The sequence below is a fragment of the Caretta caretta genome, chromosome 2 (genome assembly GCF_965140235.1).
Source record: "Caretta caretta isolate rCarCar2 chromosome 2, rCarCar1.hap1, whole genome shotgun sequence".
Lineage (NCBI taxonomy): Eukaryota > Metazoa > Chordata > Testudines > Cheloniidae > Caretta > Caretta caretta.
This window is the reverse complement of record NC_134207.1, coordinates 239,975,099-239,996,469: the sequence shown is the minus strand read 5'-3', so window position 1 is coordinate 239,996,469 and position 21,371 is coordinate 239,975,099. Positions and strand designations below refer to the sequence as shown.

General features: G+C 40.6%; 1 protein-coding gene across 3 annotated transcripts in view; it reads left to right on the top strand.

The window, feature by feature from the left end:
* ZNF438 (zinc finger protein 438) overlaps positions 1-21,371 on the top strand; it is a 99,649-nt gene that overhangs the window by 62,982 nt on the left and 15,296 nt on the right. For all 3 annotated transcript variants that reach the window (XM_048837753.2, XM_048837748.2, XM_048837750.2), the window contains one exon: positions 6,036-6,092. In XM_048837753.2, coding sequence (XP_048693710.1) covers positions 6,065-6,092 — 28 coding nt within the window. In that variant the 5' untranslated portion in view covers positions 6,036-6,064. The remainder of the gene's footprint in view (positions 1-6,035; positions 6,093-21,371) is intronic.

Sequence of the window (21,371 nt, the reverse complement as noted above, 5' to 3'; positions counted from 1 at the left end):
GAGCTGCTCCAGTCCCGCTGCTGCTCCTGTGGCACGGGCTGGCCGCTGCTGCTCTGGTAGCCCCAGGGAGGCTGACCCAACCGCAGCCGCTGCTCAACGGGCCATTGACCACTGCTCCAGCAGCCCTGAGACTGGCCACTAGCCGCTGCTCCGGCAGCACCTACGTTGACCACCACCAGCTGCTCCAAGCCCAGGGATTCTGAGCCAAACCCAGCCGTTGTTCTAGTGGCCCTGGGGCTGACAGCTCCTCCAGCCCTGCCCCGGAAGAAATCCCAGAGGTCCCAGAAAGTTATGGAATTTGTGGCCTCCATAACAGAATCATATCCTTAACTATAATGTAACTAACAGGTTACCATCAGGCAATACTGATAGTGATTGGTCCCACGGTGAATCTCAGGTACCTCCTGTGGACCAGCTGGATGGTGATATGGAAGTATGTGTCCTGGAAGTTGAGAATCATGAACAAGTCTTGAGCCTGCAGACATGGAATGATAGAGGCAAGCATTACCATCCTGAACATGAGACAGTATTTGCTCAGTCTCCTCATCTTTAGGATAAGACAAAAACCACCCTTCTTCTTCAGGATACAGAAATATTGGGAGAAGAAACCTCTTCCCTTGTACTTCTGAGGTATCTCCTCTATGGCTCTTAGGCAAAGCCATTCTTGTCAGATGCAGAGTTTGCCAAGCCCATTTGCAAGCCTCATCAGCAAAGTGCTGATCCTTCAGACCACCATCAAATGTGGTCAGAGCGCAGTTGTCAGTAACGTGTGACATTGTCTGTTTTTGGCCAGAGCTGCATGTGCAATCCTCTCGTTGGCCTCAGGTGTGAAGGCTAGTTGCACATTGACCCCTAGCAGCTTAAAAATCAGTTCAGAAGGGTCCATGAGATGTGTGGCAAATCAAAGCTGGGTGCATGCATGGTTGGATCAGTTATAAGAGACTGGTTTCTGATGTCAGCTGCAGACCATTCTTCACACCACTTCGACATTGCAGAGAAATCTGGGCTGGGCAAGTGGGCCACTGTGATGGGATCCCCCCGGAGTGCAGCCTGGAACAGTGGGACCACTGTGCCCCCTTAACTATCTCCAGCCTGGGCTGTGTCTCACAATTCCCTGCTAGTGACCAGCAGCAAACCCATCTAGGAGCTGTGATCGCTCAGCACAACAGCATGTGGAGCCCCACACCCAGCTATATTGCATGCATGCTTCCAGAGCCACTGATGAATCTCACAGAGAAAGGCACCAGAGCCAAATCCCTCCCAGCACTGTACCTCAGGAATATACTGTCTTGCACTGATCAAGATGGGCAGTGCAAATTTATTAATTGGTTCACCGCTTCAACAATGGAAAGAAGACATACACCAGTCTTTGCAAAACCTGAGCAGATTTGCCCCATACTTCACACAAACTCACTGGTAAAGATAAACAGTTAAACAAATTTATTGACTATAAAAGTAGATTTTAAGTGATATTAAGTGATAGGCAAAAAGTCAGAGTTAGGTACCAAAAGAAATGAAATATAAGCACGCAGTCTAAACACTCAACCCTATTAGACTGGGCAACATCTAGATTAAGTGGTTTTCTCACCCCACTGGATATTGTAGTCCTACGTATACAGGTTTGTTCCTTAAACCTGGGCCAATCTCCTCTGTTGGAATCTTGTCGTCTTCTCAGTGTCTTCGTTGCTTGCAGCATAGGTGGGAGCAGGAAAAGGGCCCCGTATGTGTCCACTCTGTCTGTTTTATACCCTCAGTCCATGTGCTTGGAAAACACAAGTCCAGGCATGTCTGGGGGCATTGCTGAGTCTCCAGGCAAGGTTGAGCAATTCCTGTGGTGTGGCCTCATGCAGGTGAGTCATTGAATTGTAGGTCCCTTGCTGGACAATGGTTGTTGGTGGGTTGTTTGAAACCCCACCTGGGTGTTGGTTACTTTCCTTGCTGTTGCCCCTCTGGAGCTAATATCTGGTTGATTCCTCAATTTACAGCATGTTTTAGTGACAACCATATAACACAATTCTCATAACTTCATATGCAGTAATGATATACATATATGGATAGAGAAATGACTTTCAGCAGATCATAACCTTTCCGCTGATACCTTACAAGGCATGCTTTATATGTAAGATCATGACTATATACAAATGAGAAATATGGGGTTTCCAGGATGCTCCCCCAGGTATAGACTGTCACAGCCACAATAGGTACACTTTTGGGTGGTCAAAGTGATCTGTGTATAGTGGTAGGCTCGGGTTTGCGCTGATCTTCTCAATATTCTGGCTGTAGCAACCTCACAACAAGTGTGTGAAGGAATGATGTTGCTTAACATAGAAAGTGATGGTACTGTTGTGGGCTGATCTGTCCCATTTACAATGAGGTTGAGTGAGTGTAGTTGTGTGTCAGCCAACTTGATGCGTGATAAATGGAGCACAGTATTCTCCTGCAGAATAATAGACGACATCAGAGGAGAGACTGATCAGAGAATTTGAGCATTTGCTGCCCATTAAATGCTGGCAAATTTGCTTGGGAGGTTGTTACACAATCTCACCTGAGCCTCAGTTTTTCTCTGGTGGTTAAGATATGTGAGATATCTATCTAGGGTTATTCGGAGATAGACTGGGTGGGATTTGTGTTTCAAGTGATGTCCATTGAGAAAGATACTCAGTTCTTGGACTGCTCTGGTGTTAAGATGGAACACACTCAAAACTGTCTTGGTTACACTTAGTTGTAAATGCTATCAATTACAGTATTCAGACATTTTAGTCAAGTCAGCATTTAGGGTGTCTTCAAGTTCTGGGGTTGACCGTGCTTGAATGCTTAAGCAAATGTCATCTGCGTACGTGAACTTGCAGTACTGGGTAAGTGGGAATTTGTTAGTGTACAGATCGAAAAGTGTCAGTGCCAGCAGAGAGCCTTGGGGGTACACCATTATTTTCTCTCTTTTGTGTGCTAACAGTCTCCCAAGTGCATCTGTTGCAGAGGAGAAGGAGGTCAACAACGTTGACTACCCATGCTAGGAGTGCTCCTGACAATTTGACTAAGAGCCACTTTGTATTTTACTAAATTAAAAACCTTAAGAGCATGAATGCTAACTTGGTTCTATGTATGAAGACTTAACCAATACAAATGCACTTTGAAAATAAAATTGAAGACTGAATATATGCATAACCACAGAGTTTGATGTCGCTGGGGGAGTTGGATAGCTCAGAGGATGAGTAAGGTAACGAGATTCAAAGCTTTTTACACTTACTGTAGGCCACAGGAAGTTAATAACCAAAAGTGACCAGCATCTAAGCAGGATTCGCATACTGTTAAGTGTTTATCCTTCAGGATAAACATATGGCATCATAACTTGTTGGCATTTTTGTGATGCAGTTACATTTGCATTGTGATGCAATATCACCATTGTATGACAGTGAGTTGGTTGGAGTTGGCGGATGTGATCGCAGAGCCATTGGCCATTATCTTTGAAAACTCATGGCGATCGCGGGAAGTCCCGGAGGACTGGAAAAAGGCTAATGTAGTGCCCATCTTTAAAAAAGGGAAGGAGGAGGATCCTGGGAACTACAGGCCAGTCAGCCTCACCTCAGTCCCTGGAAAAATCATGGAGCAGGTCCTCAAGGAATCAATTCTGAAGCACTTAGAGGGGAGGAAAGTGATCAGGAACAGTCGGCATGGATTCACCAAGGGCAAGTCATGCCTGACTAATCTAATTTTCTTCTGTGACGAGATAACTGGTTCTGTGGTTGAAGGGAAAGCAGTGGACGTGTTGTTCCTTGACTTAAGCAAAGCTTTTGACACTGTCTCCCACAGTATTCTTGCCAGCAAGTTAAAGAAGTATGGGCTGGATGAATGCACTATAAGGTGGATAGAAAGCTGGCTAGATTGTCGGGCTCAACAGGTAGTGATCAATGGCTCCATGTCTAGTTGGCAGCCGGTATCAAGTGGAGTGCCCCAAGGGTCGGTCCTGGGGCCAGTTTTGTTCAATATCTTCATAAATGATCTGGAGGATGGTGTGGATTGCATCCTGAGCAAATTTGCAGATGACGCTAAACTGGGAGGAGAGGTAGATACACTGGAGGGTAGGGATAGGATACAGAGGGACCTAGACAAATTGGAGGATTGGGCCAAAAGAAATCTGATAAGGTTCAACAAGGACAAGTGCACTTAGGACGGAAGAATCCAATGCACCGCTACAGACTAGGGACCGAATGGCTAGGCAGCAGTTCTGCAGTAAAGGACCTAGGGGTTACAGTGGACAAGAAGCTGGATATGAGCTGGATATGTGCCCTTGTTGCCAAGAAGGCTCACAGCATTTTGGGCTGTATAAGTAGGGGCATTGCCAGCAGATCGAGGGACGTGATCCTTCCCCTCTATTCAACACTGGTGAGGCCTCATCTGGAGTACTGTGTCCAGTTTTGGGCCCCACACTTCACGAAGGATGTGGAAAAACTGGAAAACGTCCAGCGAAGGGCAACAAAAATGATTAGGGGACTGGAACACATGACTTATGAGGAGAGGCTGAGGGAACTGGGGATGTTTAGTCTACGGAAGAGAAGAATGAGGGGGGATTTGATAGCTGCTTTCAGCTACCTGAAAGGGGGTTCCAAAGAGGATGGATCTAGACTGTTCTCAGTGATAGCAGATGACAGAACAAGGAGTAATGGTCTCAAGTTGCAGTGGGGGAGGTTTAGGTTGGATATTAGGAAAAACTTTTTCACTAAGAGGGTGGTGAAACACTGGAATGCGTTACCTAGGGAGTTGGTGGAATCTCCTTCCTTAGAAGTTTTTAAGGTCAGGCTTGACAAAGCCCTGGCTGGGATGATTTAGTTGGGTGTTGGTCCTGCTTTGAGCAGTGGGTTGGACTAGATGACCTGCTGAGGTCCCTTCCAACCCTGATATTCTATGATTCTATGAAAACTTTTCAGTAGAGTCCCATCAGAAACTTGAACAGTCACACATAAATCAGGACTGGGGTCAACACTCTTGAGGACTGTTCAGTGGCCTTATGCAAATTTTTGACGGTATCTCTGCCTAATACACGGGTGTTTACATGCTATATAAGTGTTAAGTATAATACTACACTTGGCACCCTTGTTGAAAGTCTCACTAGAGAAGTAAGTGACTAAATGGGCCATAACAACTGAACTATCATTTCTAGAGGTAGCTCCTGCAGGTCAAGATTGGGGCATAACGACTGGGAAATGGAAGGAAGCTTTCACTGTTGTTACTGTTATACAGAGGACATCAGCTTCCAGAGTTGTTACTCTGGCACTTCTTGCAAGCACCAAATTAAGTTAAAATAGCAATCTCTCCATTTAAAATATTAACAGAAAAATAAGCAGTAAAAGTAATGTATAAATCATATTATATTAGTTCTTTAGAGCCTGGTCCAAAGTCTTCTGAAAAAATGGAATGCTTTCAATTTGCTTCGATGGGCTTTGGGTCACGCCCTTAATGTATACTGTGGTATGATTTACTGATGATTTATTTTGCTTTGTATAGCTACTTCTTTATGTAGATGCGTAGTGCTTTGATTCCTTAAGCCTTGAAATTTTTGGAAAATTACTAGCAAGAAAAATCACAGTGAGGCTTTTTTGTTACATTCTGGAACACAGTGTCAGCTTCATTGGCATTAAAGATAGTTGTGCTTAAAGTGGCAGCTGGTTTTTACAGTGTTTACAAAATGCTTTCATAGCTCTAAAGATGAAAGGTATCCTGTGAAAGTTCATTCATGTATCTACTTACCTGTACAAGTAGTTAGGTTTGGTAAGATGAAGGGTATGGAGAAAAAATAACTTGACTTTTACATTCAGAACTAAATAGCCTGCATTTTGGCTAATTCTGTTGACCCTTGCATTTATAAACAAGAATTTAAGAAAGATAGACAAGTGGTCCTCCTAAAAACAAATGACTTTTTGTAAATCTGTTCGTAATCTTATATTTGAGTGGGTTGTACTGATGCTTTTTTTTTTTTTAAAGAATCTGAGAAATGGCATCAAGAATTTTAAATACCTGTATTTGTTTCTCCTCTTAAGGAAAGTTACTGTGACTGTCAGAGGGCACAATGCAGAACCCTTTAAACCTTTCTGAAGGTACAGTATACGTTCTAAACAAGTTTATGAGAAACTGTAGTTTTGTGATTTGGAATGTGGTGGAAAATTAGTAGAATTACACTAAAATGAGCTCAGATTTAGATTATTTCTACCTTTATTTTGTGCATATGTACTAGAATCATGATTACAACTGGAATAGTTCGGATTTTTTTGTTATTGAAGAGAATTGGTAGATGTACCTTATATACATTCACTATCCATGATGGAAAATGGAAGCTAATAACTGCTTGTTCACAAGGCTGAATACTGTACTTTCCTGTACTATGAAAATAATTCTGATCTTCTTTTGTTCTACATTATTTGAAGATTATTACACTTATTAGAATATTTTTTTCTTTGAACTTTTATAGTGGAATTTGGAAAGAAAAATTTACAAAATCTGCTCCACACTATTAACTAGTATAGTAATTTTAAAGTTACTAGATATAACTAGTACAAACAAGAAAATGTAAACTTGTATTCAAGTATGTTGAGATCAATGCTTGGTGTTACTGTGTGTGCCTATTGTTGCACTTAAGAGGAACAGTCCCTGTATTTATTTTGTTGTATTTCTACTTTGTCCCTTCAAAAGTCTTTTCTTGTCAATTTGTATTTTAGTAGGGCTAAAAAATGTGTCCATTTTGTCTCCCCCAATATTGGTAGGTATATATATGTGCTGTAATGCATCTTCACTATACTGAGAATTTTGAATGCATTTTCATCTTAAACGTCAGTTCCTTTTCTATGTAAATATGGTCATAAAACTAACATTTAAAGATTTTTTTAACTTGTAAATTTCATTCTTGTTAACAGTAGTATTAAAACCTGAGAGAAGTGTTGTAGGCCGTAACAATCTGCAATGATTTAGAAGGGACTTGTTAAATATTCGGTGTATTGTTCATGCTAATTTTAAAAAAAATATTTTTCTTATTTAACTGGAAGTCTAGAGCTCTTCCTGTCATGTTTGTATTTTGACATTTTTAAGAGTGAATATTTTATGCAATGCTGTAAAAGTTGTGAAGAAGCCATTATGATATGTCCTGTAAATTCCTCTTCATTGGCACATCCTAGGCCTGATGGAACTATTATTCCTTTGGAGATATATTTTATTGTTGAATAAATCCATCTCTTTTGCATGTGCTCTTGGTCCTTAAACTGAAAAGTCTTTGCTATATTTTTTTAAAATAATAAAAAGTGATTTCCAATATGCTCAAATCCATATAGTGTTTTATATTAAATACATTTTTGAGTAATAGGAAAAAAACGTAAACTGGTGAAGCTGCTATTTTTTTAATACATGGAAACTGCAGAACCATTTTTTAAAATTGTTTTTAAAGAAAAATTCATCCCAGGCTTATGGTGTGTGCCACGTTTTAGCCCAGAGTGAATTATAACAGCCTAGGTATAAAACTCGGAAATGAAGGATTATGGTGGAAATGCTGACAGGACTCTGACTAAAGTTACATCAGTGTGAAACTGTAATATTCTAAAAATTTATTAGTCTTGGTGTGACATATTGTATTTTGCCATCAAAAGCATTTTGTCCTTTTTAGTCAAAAATCAGATTTGTTTCTTAAACACGCTGTTGCACTGTGAGAATTCTATGATTACATTAACAGTTCATAATGATTTATGTGCAATGATAAGCAGATACATTTCTTTTGAATAAGTGGTGAGAAAACAAATGATATTGGAAGTGGAACCTCTCAGTCAATTACACACACAATATACTATTGTTTTATCAGCCTATAAATCTACTCATTGAAAGTGCCCATTATTTTTCAACTGTAGAAAGTCACAGCCGTAACTGTTAGCACAAGTTCCTTGACTGACTACTGAAACCCCTCACTCCTACGTTTGTTATATAATACCAGTATTACTACTGTCATTTGATACGTATTCCTGCCGGGCACATATATACTAGTCAGGAAAACACTCTTTTATGAACAGAACTTTTCAAAGAGAGTTTGCTCATGTGACAAAGGAATTGTCTTTGTGGTAAATATTTAAATTTTCGAGGAAAAAATCTAAATCTAGCATTCTGAAACCCCTACTGAAACATCATAGGCTAATAAATTGTTAAACCATAATATATTTTGATCTTACATTATGCACAGAATTTCACTTGCAAGCGTATTATTTGTCCCCTTAACTTTGGAAACTGAGATTTTTCTAATGCTTAATAGCCATGCAAATTACCATTGTGGATTATCAGCCTGTTGGAGGGCTAACAAATCTTCAGATGGGAAACATGTGATTTATAAATCTTGTCCTCAAAACAAGGCTAATATGAACTGGTCTTACAACATGAAACAGGTCAGGTAGATCCAGGAATGTATTATGATATGTTTTTCTATTATTTTTATAATATACCATGAATAAAATCTTTCTAATCGTAAACTGGAATCACAGGTTTCCTGCTGGGCATGGCCTTATCAATTCATTCATGTTAAAAAAAATAATTTATACAATTTAGTTCCGTGTATATCAATGTCAGTACAGTCATTTGGCGCTTGAAGCTCTCAAATTTCAATTAACCATGTACATGTATTTCATAGCACTTTCTCAGAACCCCCACTGCCTTTATATCATTAGTATAAATGCAGGTGCAAATAGCATTTATGTACTTTGAGAGAAAGCAGTTGGAGATGTTTCACTGTGGGACACATCACTTTCAGATTGTGTACATCTGTTCAAATAATGTATCCAAGCCCAGTGACATGAATGCAAGGATAAAAACATCTGCCCTTGAGACCACTTGCCATATAACAGATGCTTACATCTTTATTTATGCAGATGGCTTGTGTGATGAGCTGAGCAATGATGAAAGCAGGAAAGTTTGACAAAGATTTCTTGAGTGTTGGTCAGACAGCTTTATTTTGTTTTCAAATATCTACCACAAATAAGAATAAAAATCCATATAAACATACTAATGCTTTTCATAAAACAAAGCACATTGTTTTTCACATTAAGTGTATTGGCACAAAAACCATAAACACTACAAAAATGTCCCACTTCAGCACTATAATTCCAGTTTATTTAAAAATGATGCAAAATAGATTACTTTTACTTTTAATAGGCAACTTTGACTGTCATGCTTTAAAATATTCATATGTGCACTCAAAGTTATGCAAAATATATTGATTTGGAAAAGTTTCAAATATGCAAAGATCGAATATTAACAAACATTTTGAAAGATAAATTAATTAAAATAATGTTTGAAAGTAATGTACGATTTGTCATAAATTGTTCAAGGTAGATCGTATTTCTCACTAAAAACACAGCATTACAAAGTTACTAGACTTGTAGTTTAGAATTTCAGTTGTTTCTGGCATATTGTAGGATCGTCCGCTTGACTGCTGTACTTAGTTGAGATGGCACATTGATTATAAACCCATTCTTTTCATTAATGAGCATTGGTCTGGACTTCATTGCTGAGCTAGGACTGCCCATTTCACACCAACAAAGGGAGCTTAAATAGGAGCTTTATTTTAGTTCAGACTCCCCCTGCTGGACTGCTGCAACATAGTATTCTGACCACAGTTCAGTTGCCTTGTCTGAGAGAGATCAGCTTCAAACTCACTGCTGTCCAAAACAATGTGCTGGGAGTGAGAGAATATCCTGTCACAAACTGTTGGGTACTCAAAATAAATAAATTTTTGACCTCTCTGCTTAGGGCAGCTTGACAAGGCTGCCTGCTGACTCTGCATTCCTACTGGTTCCTGTAGATTTAGCTAGATCTTATATGTTGTATGGTAAATTAGCACTTATCACCACAGTATGTATGCATCTTCCTCAAAGTGTATCCTAGAGCAGCCACAGCCTGTTGGTCTGGCAACTTCCACTGGTCTACCAATGTCAGCAAACCTTCCAAATAGGTGGAATCATGCAGGAAGAGGTAAACATGGAGATGCTGTAGTCTGATTTCTTTTCTACTGGGTCCTTCAGTACGTGTGCCAGAGAGACCCCGCCAAGTTCACATTCAACAGAAAGTGGGAACTTTCATATGTTCTGAAAACTTCAGATTTCTCTTAACCAGAACCACAATCGTTCCAGAGAGATTTTAATTCTAATATATGGTGCAGATGCTCTGAAGGTTCAATAAGGATAAGTGCAGGGTCCTGCACTTAGGACGGAAGAACCCAATGCACAGCTACAGACTAGGGACCGAATGGCTAGGCAGCAGTTCTGCGGAAAAGGACCTAGGGGTGACAGTGGACGAGAAGCTGGATATGAGTCAGCAGTGTGCCCTTGTTGCCAAGAAGGCCAATGGCATTTTGGGATGTATAAGTAGGGGCATAGCGAGCAGATTGAGGGACGTGATCGTTCCCCTCTATTCAACATTGGTGAGGCCTCATCTGGAGTACTGTGTCCAGTTTTGGGCCCCACACTTCAAGAAGGATGTGGATAAATTGGAGAGAGTCCAGCGAAGGGCAACAAAAATGATTGGGGTCTGGAACACATGACTTATGAGGAGAGGCTGAGGGAGCTGGGATTGTTTAGCCTGCAGAAGAGAAGAATGAGGGGGGATTTGATAGCTGCTTTCAACTACCTGAAAGGGGGTTCCAAAGAGGATGGCTCTAGACTGTTCTCAATGGTAGCAGATGACAGAACGAGGAGTAATGGTCTCAAGTTGCAGTGGGGGAGGTTTAGATTGGACATTAGGAAAAACTTTTTCACTAGGAGGGTGGTGAAACACTGGAATGCGTTACCTAGGGAGGTGGTGGAATCTCCTTCCTTAGAGGTTTTTAAGGTCAGGCTTGACAAAGCCCTGGCTGGGATGATTTAACTGGGAATTGGTCCTGCTTCGAGCAGGGGGTTGGACTAGATGACCTTCTGGGGTCCCTTCCAACCCTGATATTCTATGATTCTATGAAGGTCTTTGTTTGGAAAGGAAAATGACATGCCTATATAGAATACAGTGAAGCTTCTTTGAACTTTATTTTTTTGTGTCACAGCCAAATTGGCTATAGGTGTCAGTGTCTTGTATAATCTCAGCCAGAACTATATGTTTTTACTGTAAATAAATTGCTCATCATAAAAGAAGAAAGGGGAAGGGAATAGATCAAAGAGAAGTATAAAAATCCTAGATGCAGTTACCACATTCAGAAGTTAAATCACCTAGGCCATGTTCAGTGGAAATGAGTTTATTTACAAAAACCCTAAGAAAAGGTTCTCCCCCAAATCATCCAGATTTAGCAGTCTGTTTTGGAGTCTAGTCCTTCCATCAGGGATGATGAACCACTGTACAAGAACAACAGGAAAATTACCAACATTTTTCAGGCCAAGTCTCAACAGTCAATCTTACAGCTCTCTTGTTTATCTGGAACCAGAAAGCATTTTTCCAGGTTTGCAATATGGAAGTCAACACATACTTTTTCAGCAACTCAAATAACACCATACGATGTATATTTGCTGCTGCAGGAGGCTTTAAGCCTAACTGGTAAATTAAACATTTTCTGTTCTCCTCTGAACTGGTTCCACTTTATACAGAAGGGTTTTAAATGTCATATAAAAGGATGTACTTCATAAAATGTCAAGATATTTTCCCTATTGTCTTCATTCTATTGTCTATTCCAGCGCTTCTGTATTAAAAATATATTTTGGAGTTAAGAGACCTTATCCCCCTACTACACTTGAATACTACATCTGTGTGTATTTTGGGGGGTCTTTTTAGTCAATACAAAGACAAAAAATTTTATCCTCAGCTTATTTTAAAGGGAAGCAAGATTCAGCACAGAAAACATTCCATGACTTATTCATGAAACGGTGCCACTTGACCTTTTCTTGCTCCACAGTTTTCAAGAATTCTACCTTCATTTATTCCTCAGACCTGGTCACTATCATTTCCTGCAGTTCAGGGGGAGCATTGTCTATTAATTACCACATTATTCAGTATATCTTCTACTCCCAGAATGTTGTCCAAGTTGATGTTACCTTGATAGTCTTTTTTTTTTTACATCTGCTTCACAAGGAATGAACTGCTAGTTGGGGTCTTATCCCTCTTGGAACTCATTTTAAGAAATCTCAACTGGCAGCTCTTCCAGAAGAGAAAATTTTAACATTCAGTTTCAACCTTTTCTTTCAAATGTTCTGCTCAATAGCCATCTTCCAGTGTGTCTCGTTCACATTCATGTTGGTGCCATGCTTGTATGAATTCAGTGGCCAGTGCTGCACCTCCATTCATTAAGTTAGTTCTTCTGAACAATTAGAACTTTTGATAGTCCCTCCAAAGCAGTTTTGCCATTGAAGCTTTACTTCACGAGTCCTCAGGGATTACCTTCTGCATCGTGTGACAACTGAACAGAAGCAAGAGGACTCAAGATAAAAAAATTGAATTGTAATGCTATCACAATCATTCCCTTCCTGCACAGTTGGGGCCCATGTATTGAAACAGCATATTCTCAGGGTAAGACTAACTTTAAGGTTGGTAGAGGGATGTGGAAGCTGAGCTATATATCTTTGATAATGTGTCCACCAAACAGTTTTTCCCTCAGGTACACTGTTTGTTTTTAAACAGGAAAATGCCAATATTTTTCCTATGATATCAGCATTTCTGGATGTGGAAGATAGACACCAGCTCCAGTTCATGATTTGAATTGAACATTTCTAGTTTTCTCCTGGCTCTCTTATTGTCAGAGTGGTATGAAAAATAAGGGCAGAATAGCTGTATGTCAGTGGTACCCAAACTGGGGTTCGCAGAATGTTACAGGGGGTTCATCAGAAAAATTTCACTAATGGCGGCCAGAGGAACCCGGGCATTGGAGGCAGCAGGTGGGACCCAGTTGCAGGGTAGACAGCCCGAGCCCCAGGGAAAGCGGGGCCGGGCAATTTGGGCTGGCAGCCCGAGCCCTCCCCCGTCCCGTGAGTGGAGGAGCCAGCAGCCTGAATCCCAGTGCACCGGGCAGGGCTGGTAGCCCGAGCCCCAGGGAGATCGGGGCCGGGCAGTTGGAGCTGGCAGCCCGAGCCCCGGCGGTCAGCGGGACCTGCAGCCTGAGCTCAATTGACCAGGATGGTCAACAGGGTCCAGTAGCAGGAGCCCTGCGGAGTGCGGAAGAAATTTAAACTTCAGTCCCTGGAAATACTCATTTTTAGGAGGCGGTTCACAAGATTTCACAATTTAGTGAAAGGTGTTTTGGGGCTGTTAAAGTTTGGGAACCACTGCTGTTTGTTGATATCTTATTGGTCATACAGACTGATTTCCCAAGCTGATACAGATGACAATGATATTAATAATTAGGCATTTTGTATCTTGCACTCTTGCATGGTTTTCAGCAGTTGATTTGAAGGCATTTAAATTTCGTCTGAAACTTCTGAAATTATTTTAACCATTAGAGATTGAAATTAATAGTTTAGAGTGTGAGAGGCGGAGCCTTCAACAAAAGGGAACTCTTTCTTTTTATATCTCAAAATTGTCTATGACCAAATGATACAAGAGGATTTGGGGCCTTATACCTTTTCTTTAATCCACTGCAAATGGTTGTTTAAAAACCCAACCTCAAATTTCTAGATTTGGGCTTCTGCCTTCTGGGTAAATAATCAAGATACCAGGCAAGAGAAACCTCTGCTAAAACTCCCAGTGATACTTTTACCTGGTTCTATAGGCCCTCTACTTTTTGAACTTCTAGTAGAAAAGTAAGTTAATTTTTCTATAGTTTATCATAACGTAACATCCTCTGTCCGAACGCTTTCCCTGTACATAAGAATGGTTTTGGTAAAATTAAGTTTGTACAACTTACAGCTTTCTTTTTTATTACTCGTGTTATCTATAATGTTATCAGCATTTCTACTAAGTTTATGTAATTTTCAGCTTTGGAAATCTTCAGTGGGGCTTAGGACTGTTGTAATCCAGTAGGGATGGGGAGGAAATTCACTCTGCTGTCCCCTCACTCCAAAAGTACATTCCACGTTCTTTCTGTTGCTGTGACATGAGTAGCACTCTCCCAGCAATGAAGTCCAGGCAATGGATCCCTCCATTCTTAGAAGCAAAGGTATTTTAGAGAAGGAACTAATTTTTCTTGTCAGGGACTCCAGACTTCTCTATACAGTAGCTCAAAGATGGCTTTTTTTAAGATGACCAAATTTTACTCTAATTGATTTGCCTATTTTATATATGTATAAAATGTGTTGTTTTAAAATTTTGATTTGCTAATATGTGGTGCAATATTTTAATGTTTATTTTTTTATGCCAGACCCCCAAAATGTTCATCCAAACTGGTGGCAATTAATAAGTCCCCCAAGATGTAGCACTTAATGTATTTTTAAAAGATTTGAGTTTGAACAATACACAGATATGAATTTTCAGATCAAATACAAAGCATTTAGACATTTAAAATCTAGTGCGAGGCTTTGTTTCTCTGAGGGACACAGTCAGAATGATGGCTTGGGTTCATTATTTTTGATTATAACAATATGACAGAAAGATCTTATGAATGTTTATCCACACTTGATGTGTTAACTTTTGGCAAAAGATTCTGTCCTTGGCCAGTCTTTCTCTGATAGCAAAGCTCTGGAGATTTTGGGGGCTGAATAACTTGGTATTGTCAGAAGGAGTCTTTGCCTGGAGAAAGAAACTGCAAATAGGGAACAGAATCCACTGGGCACTTTCTAATAAAAGAGGAAGGTAACAAGAAAGGCAGGGTTGGCCTTAATTGAGAATTCACCTTTTTTATACTTTTCATGTGTAAATTAACTTGGGCATGAATTTTGTGGCTCATGTAATATGCTGAGATCTGCTTGGCAGTGCAAGGAGGCTATATGTCATGGAAAAGGAACTGGGTTGGACAGGAAATAGGAGAAACTTGCCCAAAGTACTCAAGTGGTGCTGGACGATACTATGAGTTACCCCTCCAAAGTGACTTCCATAAATCGATTGTGCCAAAAATAGATTTAATTTATTCCCAACCTAAACATTTCCATAAAAATAGTTAAGGTTGAAAGTGTGTTTCAATGGAGTCCAGTTACTACATAAAAAATACATTTTCTTTGCAACGTTCTACCCATTAAGAAGAAAGGTATGGAAATGAATACTTAGGGGATCCAGGAAGTTCCCCACTGTCATATCATTCCTTGTAAGTCACTATCACTCCACTCCCTTATGGGGGAAAAAAAAAGCTACCTCATTTAGATTTAAACTGGGGGCAGCCCTTGCTATTCTCAGTGGTAAAAATATTGAGCAGCTTAAAAATACCTCAGCCTGGAGAGCACCTTGATGCTTAAATCAGAGATAACATGTAACTCTAAAGGGACTCTCATTTTGACTTGTAGAATTCTAACAAATTATTTAAAGCTTGTTCCCTCTATGACCCTGAGTGTGTGCTGTTTTCTGTACATATGTGTACTTCTGCACCCTGGAGATTCTGTGCTAATGACACATCTTTGTTCTTTATCCCTGTATTATAACAACAGTTTAAATGTTGTGCTCAGTTTATTTTTCAAACCTATGTTGAATTACATACACACAAACAAAAAGAACCCCTATGTTAAAAGAACATTATTAAGGTTGCAAAGTTAAGAACTCATAAGTTAGGAAATACCAGAACTAAGGTTACCTGAGCAATCTTAATTCACTCCATACATATGCAGGATGTATGCTTTACTTTTTTTTTTTTTTCCTCACAGGAGTGCTGCCTCATTCAGTGCTCAGAATAGGTGGTGCTCACTTAATGAGCAGCTTTCCTCATTGTTCTTTGTGTGGTCTCATGCCTTATTTACTGAAGACTATTCATACTTCAGACTAATTTCCAAATGGGCTTTTTTATGGCCTTCATCACTTTAGTATGAGTGCTTCACAAATATTAATGAATTTGTTTACACAACATTCCTATTGTCAGAGACTGGGACGTAGACAGTCATGTCTAGTGGTTAGACAGGAGTTGGTAGCCAGGAATAGGAGCCCAGGGACAGAGGCCATATGCAGAGCCACAGTCAGAAGTCTGAGTCAGGGGTCAGAGCTGGAGTCAGAGGCCAGAAGTCAGAGCTAAGGTGCAGAGCTGGGTTACCTGGAATGAGGTAAGACAAGGCCAAGGCTGGGGCCAAGGAGCAGGGCTGGGAACAAGGAGTTATGAGGAGAGGCGGAGAGGCTGAGGGAGCTGGGATTGTTTAGCCTGCAGAAGAGAAGAATATGGGGGGATTTGATAGCTGCTTTCAACTACCTGAAAGGGGGTTCCAAAGAGGATGGCTCTAGACTGTTCTCAATGGTAGCAGATGACAGAACGAGGAGTAATGGTCTCAAGTTGCAGTGGGGGAGGTTTAAATTGGATATTAGGAAAAACGTTTTCACTAAGAGGGTGGTGAAACACTGGAATGCGTTACCTAGGGAGGTGGTGGAATCTCCTTCCTTAGAGGTTTTTAAGGTCAGGCTTGACAAAGCCCTGGCTGGGATGATTTAACTGGGAATTGGTCCTGCTTCGAGCAGGGGGTTGGACTAGATGACCTTCTGGGGTCCCTTCCAACCCTGATATTCTATTCTAAGCAGGCACAGGAGCAAATGCATCTGTGAGCAAATGCTTTGCACAGCCACTGAATTGCTGCTGGCAATGTGATAAATTTTAATAGAGCTGGACTGCTGATTCTTTCCACCAGTTAGGTGGTATAGCCAACCAGGCAGCCTATTACAGACTAGCTACGCTCATTAGGTTTCCCCAGGGACTGGCGCTGCTGCAAGCCCTGATTCTTGACACCTACAAGATGAGAAGGTGGTGTTAGCAGCAATTTAGAGAAGGGGAGCTGAGGCACAGAGATTAAGGTTTTCTAGAGTTCAAGGTGAGAAGGGACCATTAGATTATCTAAGAACATAAGAACGGCCATTCAGGGTCAGACTAATTGTCCATCTAGACTAGTATCCTGTCTTCCAACAAAAACAACAAGGCGTCCTTGTGGCACCTTAGAGACTAACAAATTTATTTCGGAACCTTGTTATGGCTTTGACTTTCACAATATCCTTTGGCAACAACTTTCTCATTTCTGTGTAGTCCTCCTTTCTGAATTTAAATGCTATTGTGGTGAGCTTCTTTGGTATTTCCCCTGCACCCCCACAAGGATGTTAAATTTAATTGTATTATGGTTAGTATTGCCAAGCAGTTCAGGTATATTCACCTCTTGGACCAGATCCTGTGCTCCAGCTGAAATGCTGATTTAGGACTAAATCAAAAATTGCCCCTCTCCTTGTGGGTTCCCAGGACTATCTGCTCCAAAAAGCAGTCATTAATGGTGTCAAGGCTGATTCCCCACTCTGGCACTTTGAGTGCAGAAGGTGGAGGCCCACAGGATTCTAAAAATTAATACTGGCCACTCCAGGCTTGTATTAAACTCCCAAGGTTACAGCTTTTCTCTAACCTTGGATGGATAGTTGCCACCACCACCCAATTATAAAAAAACTCTTTTAGAACCAAGGAAGGCGCACTTGGGAATTTCTTCCTGTGGGGTACCCTCAAGCGCGCTCTCTCTCTCTCACACACTCTCACACACACTCACACACACACACACACACACAGAGAAAGAAAACAAAGGAAATCAGCTGTTGCCACCAGCTACTTAAACAACATGTGCACAGACCTCTTAGGACATAAAAATCCAACCCTATTCTGAAAAAAAAGGTAAATTTTATTTAATACAAAAAGAAAGGAAATACATTTGGAATTTAGGCTTTTTGCTAGGTTTTAAAACAATTACAGGGATTAAGCATCAAGATAGCTTCTTGAGGTTCATCTTAAAGGTTACAACCAAAACAAAAACGCCTGGGATTAGCACAGAGAAGTCCCCAAGGCATAAAGAAATAAAAGAGATAAACCTAATTGCGTCTTCCTAGACATTTCCTGATCTACTTACATATCTGGGATTTTAAATGAGTAGTTCTAGATATGATCTGATGATTTTCATACCTGGCACAAGCTTTTACAGCATAGCTCCAGCCCTGTCCCTGCTCTCCAGGAGAACAACACAGACAAAGGGAAAGTTTTTTCCCAAGTTCAAAAAGTTCTAGCCTTCCCATTGGATTTTTTGGTCAGGTACCCACTCCCTTCCTTTTACCTATGGACTTTTTAACCCTTTACAGGTAAAGCAAGTAGAGAACAGCTACTAACAGGGATTTTATAGTTAACTGTCTGGCTGGGTGTCCATAAAAGGGAGCTACCTCTCCTCCCCCTTAAACTTTCTAGACACCATTTGTGATAAATTATCTCTGCATCCCATCCTGATGTGACATGTACTCAGTCAATATGGGCATAGTTTAAATCCTCCATTATTATTGAATTTTCTAGCCTCTCTGATCTCTCTGAGCATTTTAAAATCACCATCACTATCCTGGTCTAGTTGTCAGTTGTATATTCCTACTGCTCTAGTCTTATTATTCAATCATGGAATTTCTCTCCATAGAGATTCTGTGGTACAATTTGATTCATTTAAGATTTTTACTATGTTTGACTCTATGCTTTCTTTCACATACAGTGCCACTCCCCCACCACCAGGACCTACTCTGTCATTCCTACATATTTTGTACCCTACTCTAGCCCGTATATCACATGCCATTTCATTTTATCTAGTTATCTCTGTATAAAACCCAGTAACATCTGTGTTTTGCTAAAACATAATTTATATGTATAAAGCATATCATCTAAAAAAGGCATCCAGTCTTGATTTAAACACATCAAGAGAAGCAGAATCTACCACTGATTTCTCATTTGAATTTGACTTCCTTCATCTTCCAGCTGTTGGTTCTTGTGCTAGAATGAAGGGTCCTTTAGTACCTGGTATTTTCTCCCCTTAAAGATACTTCTGCATTGTAATCAAGTATTCTCTCAGTCTTCTTTCTGATAAACTAAACAGATTAAGCTCTTTAAGTCTCCTGTAAGACATTTTCTCCAACTCTCAAATCTTTTTACTGTCAAAAATATCCACTAATTTTGGGTACCCAATTTGAGATACCTAGAATCTGATTTTTCAGAGTACTTAGCACTGTATAACACTTCATATATGCAAAGCACAGCTCCCATTGAGCTCAGTTGCAGTTGAGAGTGCTCAGCACTTCAAATCAGACCCCAGGTTCTCCAGTCAGGCACCCAGAAAATGAAGAATGCACAATTAATGACAACCTGTGAAAAGTCTGGTTTAAGTGACTTTGTCCAGAATCACATAGGAATTCTGGCAGAACCACGGGTTGAGACTACCTTTTCTTGTGCAATTCCCTGGCTCATTCACAGCAGATTTACCATCAAATGAAGCAAGGATCCTACAGTTAGGGGTCTATGAAATAAATAGAATAAGATCATGTAATTATAGACTATCATAATGCACAAGGGGATTGAATTAAGTTTGGACAGGCCACCTTAATTCTGGCATTTCCCAGCTTTTAAATGCTTGAAATGCAACCTTAATAATGTTGTTTTAACATAGTTTTTTTTGTGTGTAATTTCCTAAGTTTTTTAAAAAGCAACCAGAAATTCGATTATATGGCATCCTGTTGTCATCAACATGGGTCATCAGCCACTGGGTTTCACAGATGTTTGTTGTCAGAAGAAGAATGGTGAGACTCAAGATTTAGAAGGGAGTTTGCTCTGGTGGGCACAAATTCTTCTGCCTCGTCCCCTGTAACCTCTCCTTGTCCCAGTCATGTTTCTTTCCCACACCTTGTCCTAGTCCATCTCCTTGCCTACCCAGTCCCAATCTCCACTCTTTAGGTGTTTCATGTCAGTCTTAGTCTCACCTCTCTTTACGTCCAGTCTTAGTCTCCTAGCTAAGGCATTCCTAGTTTTTCCCCAGATCTTTGTCCCCAGTCTCCTTGCCCAGTCAATCCCAGTTGCCTCTCCCACATCATGACTCATCACCCGATCTGTCTCTCGCCCACTCACTGGCATCCAGTTGCCCCACTGGCTCCTAATCCCAATCTATGTCTTAGTCTTTTTGTCAAATCTTAGTGTCTCCACCCCTGGCTCCTCGACCCTTTTTGCCTAGCTAATTCCAGTTATTCACCCTGAGTCCCGATCAGATCGGTCTCCCTTCTTTTTTTCTGTCCACCCAACTTTTTTTCAATCCCAGCCCCATTCCTGGCTCGTAATCTCTTTGCTCAGCCAGTCCCAGTCCCCACAGTGGCTTCCCATAGCAGTCTTTGTCCACCCAAACTACTTGTTTCATTTTCCCTCTCACCATCCTAACCAGCTTCCAGTCATGATTTCTTCCCAACCCTCCCCTCCCCTAGGTCCCTGTCCCAGTGGACTCTTCCTGCAGGTCTGGCTCTTGTCCCATCTGCATTTGGATCTCTGCACAGGAGAGAGAGAGTCTCCTTGCTGTCTGTTCAGTTGCCTGGACCTGGCATGGTTCACAGCATACAGGTGCAATTGCAGGGCAAGTCATGCTTAGCCATTTGCTGAAGAATGCCCAGTGCAGATGGATTCTCCAGGAAATTTAGCTACTGAAAATCTAAGAAGTCTACTGAGCATGTACAAACAGCCTCTCATCCTCACTGCAAATTTCAAGTCTCTGCTGCAGAACATGGGGTCTTATACAGCTTTTTAAAAGACAAGGTTGCCAGGAGTTTTTACATGGACAAAACAACATATTTTCCCTGTAGTCTCATTCTTGAAAAAAGTTGAACCATTTCAACTGAAAATGTCCAAAAAAATTCTGTATGAGTCAAACAGCTAGCATGAAAAACTTCCGTCCAAACAATTAAAGTATGGAAACAGGGTTTTATAATGGTCATTGTTGGGCAACCTTAATAGGTACTGCTATCAGCCTCACCTGTAATAGTGTGCATCAGAATCAGTTTTCAAGATGTTCTGTGCTAAATTTACTTAGCTTGTGCAGTCCCACTGATGTCAGTGGGCTTGTGTGAAGTGTAAATCAGCACTGCCTTCAAGCCCTCTGTATTTAAGAGCTGTTGGAACTTCAATTTTCTTTGAGCTTTTTTTTGTTTTGGTATTGTTGACTGCATGCCATAACACTGAAACTAAATCATCCTGTCTATCACATTAACCAGCGTTAGTCACTTATTAAACTATCACCTTGTCTTTAGCATTTAATATATAAATTTTTAAAGTGCTATTTGAGTGGAGGTAGAATGACAAAGAGGAGAAAGCTGTATCTTTTTTAATGCATTAACTGGAAGATAAAGCTGTATATTGTCTCTTTAATGTATTTCTTGTCTTGGGACCTGTTTATAAGTGACTGAAGAACTTTTGCAGATGGTGGTTTTTTGCATGCTAATCCTGAAGAGAAACATTGTGTCCAACAAACTATGCTGTGTCATCAAACACAAGAAACTTATGCTGGAAAGACAGTATT